The following is a 13707-nucleotide window of genomic DNA, read 5'->3' as shown; positions in this document are numbered from 1 at the left end:
GTCTAGTTATATATAGTATATGTAGTATCACTTATATTAGACGGATACATCAGGTGGTGGTGTCGTGAGATTTAGAGGTTGCGGTTTTGGGTTCAAGTTGGGTGTTCTTGAGTTTTCCGACGGCGGGTTTTGAATATGGCGGCAATTTGAGGTGATTTCATAGGTGGTAGTGTGGTTTGGGTTAGGTTAATCTATGGTTTTGGTTTATACGTTCTCTAGTATGTTTAGGAGTCTCGGTGATCTTGTGGCTTATTTGGAAAGTAAGTTTGAACGGTTTCATTGGTCAATGGGTTTGTTTTGTCATTCGGTAGGCTCACGGTTTGTTTAACCTCTTCCCTCAAGAATCGGTACGATTTTAATTTCAGTTTTTTCGCAAGAAAATAACTAAAAGAAATAGACGGATACATATTGGGATGAATTGTACTTTCCTATTAATAGACAACTTAGAAATATTCCAAGTTGTCGAACGATAATATCAATACAAATAACGTACATCAACATAGTTTTGCTAATAACGTACAGCCTGTAAGTTCGACCCAGTTGGTTGTGTTTACAACCGAGTCAAAAAAATAAAGACTAGATAAAAGGAAAACAATGACATGAACGAAACAAGCCAAATGAGCTTGAATACATTTTAACATCACACCCAAAAAAATATACAATTGCCAATTAATTCCTAAAAATTTGTCACAAATTCAGTTCATAGGTTATTCTCAATAATCCACATAAGGATATATCAAACAAACAATAACAGTATCAAATGAATTTCATAAACACAATCAAAAAAAAAAAAAAAAAAATACAAATCAGGATCAAGAATTACCTTCTTCCCTCGCACTTTAAACTCAGAAAAAATTCGGTGAGTATGAAGATCAAGAATCAGTTGAATTGAATAAACAAATTAGCAGGTTATTATTCAATCCGAATGTTAAATTTGTTGAGACCTTTGAAGAAGCTCCAACAACGATTTCGCCTTTCGTTTAGCTCGTTCTGACCCATTTTTCGCCAATTCCGTTAATGGGATTACTGCACCAAGCCTACTTATGCATTCAAGATTTTCACTATCTCTTTTGCACAAAGAAAGCAAGATCGACGTTGCGTTTTCTTTGTTTCTTGAAACTCCTGTTCTTGTAAGGTCAATCAAAAGTGGTATTGTGCCAGCTCTAACTATGGCTGCTTTTGCTTCTTGATGGCTAGCGAGAACCGAAAGAATAGTCAACGATTCGTCAACCATACCGCTACTCGAATTGGTCAACATTTTAAGAAGAACTGATATAATTCCTGATCGAACAGCTCGCCCTTTATTTCCTTGATAAATGCAAAGATTAAACAAAGCTGTTGCAGCATCTTTTTTTCCTCGATTGCTTCCATTTTCAAGAAGATTAACTAATTCAGAAATTGCACCAGATGCACCAATTATGATTTTATTCTCGTTAGCAAGTGATAAGCTAAAAAGGGTTGCAGCCGCATTTTCTTTAGTCTCCATTGATCCAACTCTTAATAGTTGTACAATCGAAGGTACCACATTAGCTAGCATTATAAGTCCTTTGTTGTTTTCGTATATCGAAAGGTTAAGAATCGAAGTAACTGCATTTTCTTGTATGATATTATCTTCAGATGTTAGTAAATTAACAAGAATTGGAATTGCTCCAGCTTCAGCTAAGAGTATTCGATTATCGGTGCTTCGTTTCGATAATGATCGAATTTCGGATAAAGTTGATCTTCGTTCTTCGATTGACGGGCTTGAAAGGTTCCGCACGAGTATTTCAATGGCTTGTATATCTTCACTTACATCACGAAACGACCCGTCACTCCTTTTTAGTCTTCTGTTTGCTAGTAAATTTGGTTGCTCTATGTTATTAGTAATACACCATTGTGTAATTAAACTTCTTAGCACATAGTTAGGCGTTAGAGTAACGTTTTGAAGCTTTTGTTGAGTTTTCGGACATGTTGTGTTCCCACAATCGATCCATCTTTGTATATACGATCTCTCGTAAGTCTGCAACAAATCTCAACATCAAAAAACACGTATAAGATCAAAAGAAACGAATTTATTTGAAGATCTTGATCTACCTGTCCCGTGGAGACGATAACAGGGTCCCGCATTAGTTCAAGAGAAATCGGGCAAAGGAAATCAACCGGAAACAAAGGTGCATCCAACTTCTTGGTTTCATCTAATAAAGATGATGTCACAGATGATGCAGATGAAGGTTCCAATTGATGAACAATTTCATTCTGTTTATTCACTTTAGAAACACTTTTGTTCAATAAAGTTTCAACCTTGGTTTCTTCCTCTTGTTGTTGTGGTTGATTGATCACAATTATGTTTTCTACAGTATAAGGATCTCTACCTAAGCTCGAATTTTCGGGTTTACTGTATCGTTCTGTTGCTCTTTTCAACAGACCTCTCACTAAATCAACCTAATACAAAATATGTTTTAGATTAAAAGACTTGTAGTTATTTAAATTTTGGAAGATAAGCACATAATTATGAGCAAATTCTTACTTGTTCTTGAACTTCCTCTGAGATCTCAAAATGATCATATGGGAAGTTTGCTAAAGCTTTTTCCAGTTTCAATGTTACACTCTGGAATTGAAATTCTATTTTCTTTGCTGCTCCATCCTTTATTAACAAATTATTATTATTAATTAGTTACAAATTCATAATTCAATTTAATAATTTAATACAGTAATTATATATAACATAAATTATGAACTCACAAGTCACAATTCTACACAATAACAATGAACTAATACAATTACTGTACAATTTAGAAACATTATTAAACCAGAATAAAGTATGAATATACAAAATTATATTTATATATTATATATAATTGAGGATTGAAAGGTAACGTACCGGCGAGATCTTAGGATCAAAATTGGCTGCAACAGATAGCAATTTTTTGGATGATTGAACAGCAACAGTTAAGTCAGCTAAAGAATTTGAAGAAGATGATGAGGAATTTAGCAATTTCAAATCGCCTTTGAAATCCCTAATTTCTTCAAGTAAATGCGATAGTAAAGCGATTCTTCTAGAAAGGTCTGTGCAGTGTTTTTTGAAGTCGCCGGAGAATCCGTTAGCGGCGGTACGAGAGACGTCTCTGACGAGACGGAGAGATTGGATGGCAGCAAGGACGGCGGTGGAATCAACGCCGGCCATGGCTGTTAGTGGTGGTGGTGGTGGTGGTGGTGAATTTGGGGTTTGTGTGTGTAATGCAGGCCACTACGAAAATAAGTAAATGATTGAAAATTTTGGGGTTTTAATGGAAAATATAAGTCATTATAATAATATTTAAAAATTATTATTATTTTATTTTATTATTAAATTAAATTATTAGTTATCTACAGTAATAAATAATAAATATTAAATTTGAATATGAATATTAAATAATAAATATTAGTTATTTCGTTCCAAATCTATTGTCTCCAAATAAAAAATATACATTTTAAGAAAAAAATATCTATAACATGTACTTTTTGTTCATTTTTCAGTCTTATCCCTTAACTTTTACTTATTTTTATGTCTTACATATATAAATATAAAGTAAAGGTACAAAAGAACTTTATCAGTAACAATCATTTTTGTTATTTGTGCGCTATGTTTTTTGGTTTTGAGCCTAATTGTTTCTATAGTTGTATTCTTGTTTGATTTCAATGAATTGTATTAATCATAAAGTTTGAGTTATTTTTCCCAAGTGTATGATATAAATTATTTTTCAATCCATTGTTTATTGGGAGTAGTAGAGAACTATAGATACTGTCGATAATATCCTTTTGCTTAAAAAAAATAAAATAAAAAAATAGATAGTATCGATATGATACAGGTGTAAAAGAGATAATAATAACAATTAATAGTTAATATAGTTAATAATAATTACAATAAATAATAGATAATTATTATTAATGAGATAAAAAGGGAAAAAAGAATACAGTTGTAAAGCGGAAATATTGTGAGGAGGAATGCAATTTTGTGGTGATTTATGTCGATCTCCAATTATTGGATGAGTTATGTGGTTCATTGGGCTCTTCACAGGATACCACATACATTTATTTTTTATTTTTATTTTTATTTTTTCCATGTTTAAAAATTAAAACCACAACGACGTATATGAATGTAAATCTGATTGTAGAGAATAAAGATTGTTAGTATAATAATTAATAATATAAATTATATTATAGGCTGGATAAATAAAAATGCGGATCGAGTACTACTGACGTGTGTTTTGTATTTTAAAGTACGTCCGTTTTAGACATTATTGTCTATGTCTATGAGTTATTAACAGTCAAGCACGAAATTTTTATAATCACTAAAATGTGGCAATATTTAGGAGTTATATATATATATATATATATATATATATATATATATATATATATATATATATATATATATATATATATATATATATATATATATATATATATATATATATATATATAATCAAGTTATAAATAAAGTTAGACACATCAATTACGATGTAACAAAACACTTTCTTTTACATGTTTTTTAACAATTGAATTTAAAAAAAATTAACGAGTTAGCACTGTAATTAAGGTGCATTAATATGTTGAACAAATGATACATAGTAATTTTTATGTAACGACTACTAAAAAGTAAAAACTTTTTTTACAGGTTAACAATAGTTCTAAAGGTTATTATTAAAAAGTTATTGAATTATATATATATATATATATATATATATATATATATATATATATATATATATATATATATATATATATATATATATATAGGGTCAGGATCAATTGGGAAGTAACCAATCGGGGGGAAACGGGGGAAGCAAATTTTTTTTTTCGTTTTTTTTTAATTTATTTTTTTCCGGCATCAAGATCACACGAAAATATGAACATTTAGAAGAGACACTTCGTGATGAATGTTATTATTTAGGCGGGAAAACGATCGACAAAAATAACATTCAAGATAATATTGTTCGTGAAGAATATGAACGTTTTTTTCTTCATGTTTTGTGAAGTAAAATTTAGCCCGATTTAGAGTTTAGGGTTTAGGGTTTAGGGTTTGGTGTTTTGGGTTTATTCCATAAACCCAAAACACCAATCCCTAAACCCTAAACCCTAAACCCTAAACCCTAAACTCTAAACCGTTCGTGTTAAAAACTCAATCTAAATCCTAAATCTAAACCCTAAATCTAAACCCTAAACCCTAAATTTCTAAACCCTAATATCTAAACCCTATAAACTGAAATGTCCCGTTCTTATTGATTAAAAACGTTCCATATTAATTGATTTCGTTGCGAGGTTTTGACCTCTATATGAGACGTTTTTCAAAGACTGCATTCATTTTTAAAACAAACCATAACCTTTATTTCATAAATAAAGGTTTAAAAAGGTTTACGTAGATTATCAAATAATGATAATCTAAAATATCTTGTTTACACACGACCATTATATAATGGTTTACAATACAAATATGCTACATCGAAATCAGTTTCTTGAATGCAGTTTTTACACAATATCATACAAATATGGACTCCAAATCTTGTCCTTATTTTAGTATGCAACAGCGGAAGCTCTTAGTATTCACCTGAGAATAAACATGCTTTAAACGTCAACAAAAAATGTTGGTGAGTTATAGGTTTAACCTATATATATCAAATCGTAACAATAGACCACAAGATTTCATATTTCAATACACATCCCATACATAGAGATAAAAATCATTCATATGGTGAACACCTGGTAACCGACATTAACAAGATGCATATATAAGAATATCCCCATCATTCCGGGACACCCTTCGGATATGATATAAATTTCGAAGTACTAAAGCATCCGGTACTTTGGATGGGGTTTGTTAGGCCCAATAGATCTATCTTTAGGATTCGCGTCAATTAGGGTGTCTGTTCCCTAATTCTTAGATTACCAGACTTAATAAAAAGGGGCATATTCGATTTCGATAATTCAACCATAGAATGTAGTTTCACGTACTTGTGACTATTTTGTAAATCATTTATAAAACCTGCATGTATTCTCATCCCAAAAATATTAGATTTTAAAAGTGGGACTATAACTCACTTTCACAGATTTTTACTTCGTCGGGAAGTAAGACTTGGCCACTGGTTGATTCACGAACCTATAACAATATATACATGTATATCAAAGTATGTTCAAAATATATTTACAACACTTTTAATATATTTTGATGTTTTAAGTTTATTAAGTCAGTTGTCCTCGTTAGTAACCTACAACTTGTTGTCCACAGTTAGATATACATAAATAAATCGATAAATATTATCTTGAATCAATCCACGACCCAGTGTATACGTATCTCAGTATTGATCACAACTCAAACTATATATATTTTGGAATCAACCTCAACCCTGTATAGCTAACTCCAACATTCACATATAGAGTGTCTATGGTTGTTCCGAAATATATATAGATGTGTCGACATGATAGGTCGAAACATTGTATACGTGTCTATGATATCTCAAGATTACATAATATACAATACAAGTTGATTAAGTTATGGTTGGAATAGATTTGTTACCAATTTTCACGTAGCTAAAATGAGAAAAATTATCCAATCTTGTTTTACCCATAACTTCTTCATTTTAAATCCGTTTTGAGTGAATCAAATTGCTATGGTTTCATATTGAACTCTATTTTTGAATCTAAACAGAAAAAGTATAGGTTTATAGTCAGAAAAATAAGTTACAAGTCGTTTTTGTAAAGGTAGTCATTTCAGTCGAAAGAACGACGTCTAGATGACCATTTTAGAAAACATACTTCCACTTTGAGTTTAACCATAATTTTTAGATATAGTTTCATGTTCATAATAAAAATCATTTTCCCAGAATAACAACTTTTAAATCAAAGTTTATCATAGTTTTTAATTAACTAACCCAAAACAGCCCGCGGTGTTACTACGACGGCGTAAATTCGGTTTTACGGTGTTTTTCGTGTTTCCAGGTTTTAAATCATTAAGTTAGCATATCATATAGATATAGAACATGTGTTTAGTTGATTTTAAAAGTCAAGTTAGAAGGATTAACTTTTATTTGCGAACAAATTTAGAATTAACTAAACTATGTTCTAGTGATTACAAGTTTAAACCTTCGAATAAGATAGCTTTATATGTATGAATCGAATGATGTTATGAACATCATTACTACCTCAAGTTCCTTGAATAAACCTACTGGAAATGAGAAAAATAGATCTAGCTTCAAAGGATCCTTGGATGGCTTGAAAGTTCTTGAAGCAGAATCATGACACGAAAACAATTTCAAGTAAGATTTCCACTCGAAATAAGATTGTTATAGTTATAGAAATTGAATTAAAGTTTGAATATGATTATTACCTTGTATTAGAAAGATAACCTACTGTAAGTAACAAAGGTTTCTTGATCTTGGATGATTACTTGGAATGGATTTAGAAAACTTGGAAGTAAACTTGCAATCTTGGAAGTATTCTTGATTTTATGAAACTAGAACTTTTGGAATTTATGAAGAACACTTAGAACTTGAAGATAGAACTTGAGAGAGATCAATTAGATGAAGAAAATTGAAGAATGAAAGTGTTTGTAGGTGTTTTTGGTCGTTGGTGTATGGATTAGATATAAAGGATATGTAATTTTGTTTTCATGTAAATAAGTCATGAATGATTACTCATATTTTTGTAATTTTATGAGATATTTCATGCTAGTTGCCAAATGATGGTTCTCACATGTGTTAGGTGACTCACATGGGCTGCTAAGAGCTGATAATTGGAGTGTATATACCAATAGTACATACATCTAAAAGTTGTGTATTGTACGAGTACGAATACGGGTGCATACGTATAGAATTGTTGATGAAACTGAACGAGGATGTAATTGTAAGCATTTTTGTTAAGTAGAAGTATTTTTATAAGTGTCTTGAAGTCTTTCAAAAGTTTTTGAATACATATTAAAACACTACATGTATGTACATTTTAACTGAGTCGTTAAGTCATCGTTAGTCGTTACATGTAAATGTTGTTTTGAAACCTTTAGGTTAACGATCTTATTGAATGTTGTTAATCCATTGTTTATTATAACAAATGAGATGTTAAATTTTTATATTATCATGATATTATGATATATAATATATCTTAGTATGATATATATACAGTTAAATGTCGTTACAACGATAATCGTTACATATATGTCTCGTTTCGAAATCATTAAGTTAGTAGTCTTATTTTTACATATGTATTTCATTGTTAATACACTTAATAATATATTTACTTATCATTTAACATAATTAACCAAGTGTATCAATATCTTAATATGATTCATATGTACCTAGTAAGACGTTGTTATAACGATAATCGTTATATATATCGTTTTCGAGTTTCATAAATTAATAGTCTCATTTTTATGTATATAACTCATTGTTAAAATACCTAATGAGATACATACTTATAATAAAATCATGTTAACTATATATATAACCATATATATGTCATCGTATAGTTTTTACAAGTTTTAACGTTCGTGAATCACCGGTCAACTTGGGTGGTCAATTGTCTATAAGAAACCTATTTCAATTAATCAAGTCTTAACAAGTTTGATTGCTTAACATGTTGGAAACACTTAATCATGTAAATAACAATTTCATTTAATATATATATATATATATATATATATATATAAACATGGAAAAGTTCGGGTCACTACAGTACCTACCCGTTAAATAAATTTCGTCCCGAAATTTTAAGCAGTTGGAGGTGTTGACGTATCTTCTGGAAATAAATGCGGGTATTTCTTCTTCATCTGATCTTCACGCTCCCAGGTGAACTCGGGTCCTCTACGAGCATTCCATCGAACCTTAACAATCGGTATCTTGTTTTGTTTAAGTCTCTTAACATCACGATCCATTATTTTGACGGGTTCTTCAATGAATTGAAGTTTTTCATTGATTTGGATTTCGTCCAACGGAATAGTGAGATCTTCTTTAGTAAAACATTTCTTCAAATTTGAGACGTGGAAAGTGTTATGTACAGCCGCGAGTTGTTGAGGTAGCTCCAGTTGGTAAGCTACTGGTCCGACACGATCTATAATCTTGAATGGTCCAATGTACCTTGGATTTAGTTTCCCCCGTTTACCAAATCGAACAACGCCTTTCCAAGGTGAAACCTTAAGCATGACCATTTCTCCAATTTCAAACTCTATATCTTTTCTTTTACTGTCCGCGTAGCTCTTTTGTCGACTCTGGGCGGTTTTCAATCTTTGTTGAATTTGGATGATTTTCTCGGTAGTTTCTTGTATTATCTCCGGACCCATAATCTGTCTATCCCCCACTTCACTCCAACAAATCGGAGACCTGCACTTTCTACCATAAAGTGCTTCAAACGGCGCCATCTCAATGCTTGAATGGTAGCTGTTGTTGTAGGAAAATTCTGCTAACGGTAGATGTCGATCCCAACTGTTTCCGAAATCAATAACACAAGCTCGTAGCATGTCTTCAAGCGTTTGTATCGTCCTTTCACTCTGCCCATCAGTTTGTGGATGATAGGCCGTACTCATGTCTAGACGAGTTCCCAATGCTTGCTGTAATGTCTGCCAGAATCTTGAAATAAATCTGCCATCCCTATCAGAGATAATAGAGATTGGTATTCCATGTCTGGAGACGACTTCCTTCAAATACAGTCGTGCTAACTTCTCCATCTTGTCATCTTCTCTTATTGGCAGTAAGTGTGCTGACTTGGTGAGACGATCAACTATTACCCAAATAGTATCATAACCACTTGCAGTCCTTGACAAGTTAGTAATGAAATCCATAGTAATGTTTTCCCATTTCCATTCCGGGATTTCGGGTTGTTGAAGTAGACCTGATGGTTTCTGATGCTCAGCTTTGACCTTAGAACACGTCAAACATTCTCCTACGTATTTAGCAACATCGGCTTTCATACCCGGCCACCAAAAATGTTTCTTGAGATCCTTGTACATCTTTCCCGTTCCAGGATGTATTGAGTATCTGGTTTTATGAGCTTCTCTAAGTACCATTTCTCTCATATCTCCAAATTTTGGTACCCAAATCCTTTCAGCCCTATACCGGGTTCCGTCTTCCCGAATATTAAGATGCTTCTCCGATCCTTTGGGTATTTCATCCTTTAAATTTCCCTCTTTTAAAACTCCTTGTTGCGCCTCCTTTATTTGAGTAGTAAGGTTAGTGTGAATCATTATATTCATAGATTTTACTCGAATGGGTTCTCTGTCCTTCCTGCTCAAGGCGTCGGCTACCACATTTGCCTTCCCCGGGTGGTAACGAATCTCAAAGTCGTAATCATTCAACAATTCAATCCACCTACGCTGCCTCATATTCAGTTGTTTCTGATTAAATATGTGTTGAAGACTTTTGTGGTCGGTATATATAATACTTTTGACCCCATATAAGTAGTGCCTCCAAGTCTTTAATGTAAAAACAACCGCGCCTAATTCCAAATCATACGTCGTATAATTTTGCTCGTGAATCTTCAATTGTCTAGACGCATAAGCAATCACTTTCGTCCGTTGCATTAATACACAACCGAGACCTTACTTTGATGCGTCACAATAAATCACAAAATCATCATTCCCTTCAGGCAATGACAATATAGGTGCCTGATGTCAAAGCAGAGGGGTATAAAATACTATTAATTTTTAGCAGAAAATACTATTAAATACGATACAATTTTACACAAGATATTTATTTATTTATAGAATGGATATACTTAAACCTTGCTACAACACTTATAGGCAGTGTACCTAATCGTACAGTAGTGTAGTTTTTAGTAAGTCCGGTTCGTTCCACAGGGAAATCTTTAAACAAAGCTCAACGCTATATTAGTTTACTTTTATAAAAATACAAATATATATATAAGTGATATTATTATTATAAAGGGGGGTTTTTACCGTTTAATGACCGGTTTGTCGATTTTAAAACTTTAGTCGCAGTTAAAACCTAATGTAAAATATAAAATAAATACAAGACTTTAAATTAAAGCGTAAAGTAAATAACGATAATGAAATTGCGAATAATAAAAATGCGATAAAATTAAATTGCGATAATTAAAAGTACGATAATTAAAAGTGCGATTAAATAAAATAACAATAAATAAAAGTGCAATAATTAGAAGTGCAATTAAATATAAAATAAAGGAAATTAAATATGAAATAAAAGAATTATGCTTATTTAAACTTCCGTAATCATGATGTTTGACGTGTTGATTTTAGTTTTATGCCCATGGGTTAATTGTCCTTTGTCCTGGATTATTCAATATGTCCGTCTGGTTTTTGTCCATAACAGTCCATCAGTCATAAATATAAATTGCAAGTGTCCTTGTCAAATTATTATTATACCCGAAGATAAATATTCCAACTAATTGGGGATTCGAATTGTAACAAGGTTTTAATACTTTGTTTAATGAGTACACCAGGTTATCGACTGCGTGTAAACCAAGGTTTTACTACTTTGTTAACAATTACACCAATTACCCTTGAATGTAATTTCACCCCTGTTTTAATTATTCTAGTGGCTATTAATCCATTCCCGTGTCCGGTTAAATGAACGATTATTCGTACAAATAAATACCCCGTCCATCGTGTCCGATCGAGTGTATATGGTAATTTATAGGGACGCCCAATTGTAAATCTTTATATTAACATTAACAAACTTTCATTTAGTTAAACAAATATAAAGCCCATTAATAGCCCATAGTCTAGTTTCCACAAGTGTCGTTCTTTTTTCCAAACCCCAATTATGGTACAAAGCCCAATTACCCAATTTTAGTAATTAGCCCAACATCATGATTACTTCGTTTTAAACAAGCATAATAATAACTTAGCTACGAGACATTAATATAAAAAGGTTGAACATAACTTACAATGATTAAAAATAGCGTAGCGTTACACGGACAGAATTTCGACTTACACCCTTACAACATTCGCTAACATACCCTTATTATTAGAATTATAATTAAAATTAAAATATAAATTATAAATATAAATATATTTACGTATATATTGAGAGAGAGATTGAGAAATAAGATGTAAAATTTGATCAGAATTCGGTTTGCTTTATAGCCAGAAGTGAATTTTGGGGCTCCGCGACTCGCGGCAAAATGGCCTTAAAACTCCGCGAGTCGCGGAGAGATATTTACAGCTCACACCCTTGGAGTTTCCTGCTGCCGACGGTTTTTAATATATATATATAATATATATATAATTAATATAATTAATTATATATTATATTATATTTATATACATAGTTAACTTGTAATTTTTAGTCCGTTGCGTCGAGCGTTAAGAGTTGACTCTAGTCCTGGTTCCGGATTTTCGAACGTCCTCGCGTACAATTTAATATCTTGTACTTTGCGTTTTGAATCTTGTACTCTTGTGATTTCGAGACGTTTCTTATCAATTATTGGAACCTTTTTGATTGTCTTTTGTACTTTTGAGCTTTTTGGTCGTTTGCGTCTTCAATTCGTCGAATCTGTCTTTTGTCTTCACCTTTTATTATTTAAACGAATATCACTTGTAAATAGAACAATTGCAACTAAAAGCTTGTCTTTCTTGAGGAATAATGCTATGAAATATATGTTCGTTTTTAGCATTATCAAATATTCCCACACTTGAGCGTTGCTTGTCCTCAAGCAATATTGTCTTGAAATACTAGAATCACTTCTTTATTCTTCACACTTTGTACATCAGTGATTTCTATATGGCGGTATAAACAATGGTAGTAACGATATGGTTTACAGTCCCACATGATTATAAAAATTTAGATCCATTAAGGAAATTGGATCTTTATGAAAACATTTGATCTTTTGAAAATTAAATCTAGTTTTTACCCTAGATAAGTTTTCCGGAATAACCCTTTACCGGTGTTTGCAAAATATTTTTGTGGGTTTGGTGGGTTTCAGATTTGAAAATTTTAGCTCAAAACTTGCGGTTTTGTGTCACCCACTTGCTAACCTTGTATTTGGAAAGCAACACGTCCAGTTTACTTGTTCCGTATATTACCTTTCGGCAAACTACCGTCCGGTTGTAAGGAAAGCGTTGAACAAGCAACTGTTAAGGCAATGTCCCGTGACATGCTTTTGATTATGGTCTATAACGTGTCGGACGCAATTACTATCCTTGGTAGGAGCAATAGTAAAGCTCACCCTTATAATTTTTCGGTCTGGCACAAGGTCCTGTCTTTGACCATGTTATGCAACCACCGTTCTTACGGTTGACACCCGATTTAGTTCAGGTGACCTAATGAATTCCAGGTGAATTCCTAGGATTTTACGTTCAATGGTAATGAACGCATTGAAAATAGGGTTTTTAGAAAACAAATCGGTTTATAATTTTGATCAAAATATTTTCTCGTTCAAGCTCGAGTTTAGATATCATTGAATTCCATGAGTTTGAATTATCAATCTTTAAGGTCAATCTCAAGGATTGAGTAATATCAGTCTTAAAAGCTGATTTTTAATCTTTAAGGAGATTATCCTTTCTGGGGATCTGATTCATTAGTCTTATCCAGCTAATTTGCATGGTGCCTCCCCATTGTACGAGATAAATCCTTCTCATGGTTAGGATAAATCTGACCACTTGGCGACCCTGTTTGATGCTGAGGTCCGTGGATTTCCTGCTGATTTTAGTGATGACTTTTCTAGATTTTTCGTCAACCTACAGCTGGTCTGAACGACAACTTCATGACCTAAATCAAGAAGCGC

At 32.2% G+C, this 13707-nt stretch overlaps 1 protein-coding gene across 1 annotated transcript; it reads right to left on the bottom strand.

Moving 5' to 3' along the window:
* Positions 1-501: 501 nt before the first annotated feature.
* On the bottom strand, positions 502-3215 carry LOC139840022 (U-box domain-containing protein 10-like). Its single transcript, XM_071830239.1, has 4 exons — positions 2861-3215; positions 2507-2623; positions 2074-2421; positions 502-1999 (listed from the first exon to the last, which is right to left on the bottom strand). Exons 1-4 carry the CDS (start codon positions 3161-3163, stop codon positions 929-931), a joined length of 1839 nt encoding a protein of 612 aa, XP_071686340.1. The 5' UTR covers positions 3164-3215; the 3' UTR covers positions 502-928.
* Positions 3216-13707: the final 10492 nt, after the last annotated feature.

Source organism: Rutidosis leptorrhynchoides, chromosome 4, assembly GCF_046630445.1.
Source record: "Rutidosis leptorrhynchoides isolate AG116_Rl617_1_P2 chromosome 4, CSIRO_AGI_Rlap_v1, whole genome shotgun sequence".
NCBI lineage: Eukaryota > Viridiplantae > Streptophyta > Magnoliopsida > Asterales > Asteraceae > Rutidosis > Rutidosis leptorrhynchoides.
Note: the sequence above shows the minus strand (reverse complement) of the source record. Positions and strands in the feature narration are given on the sequence as shown.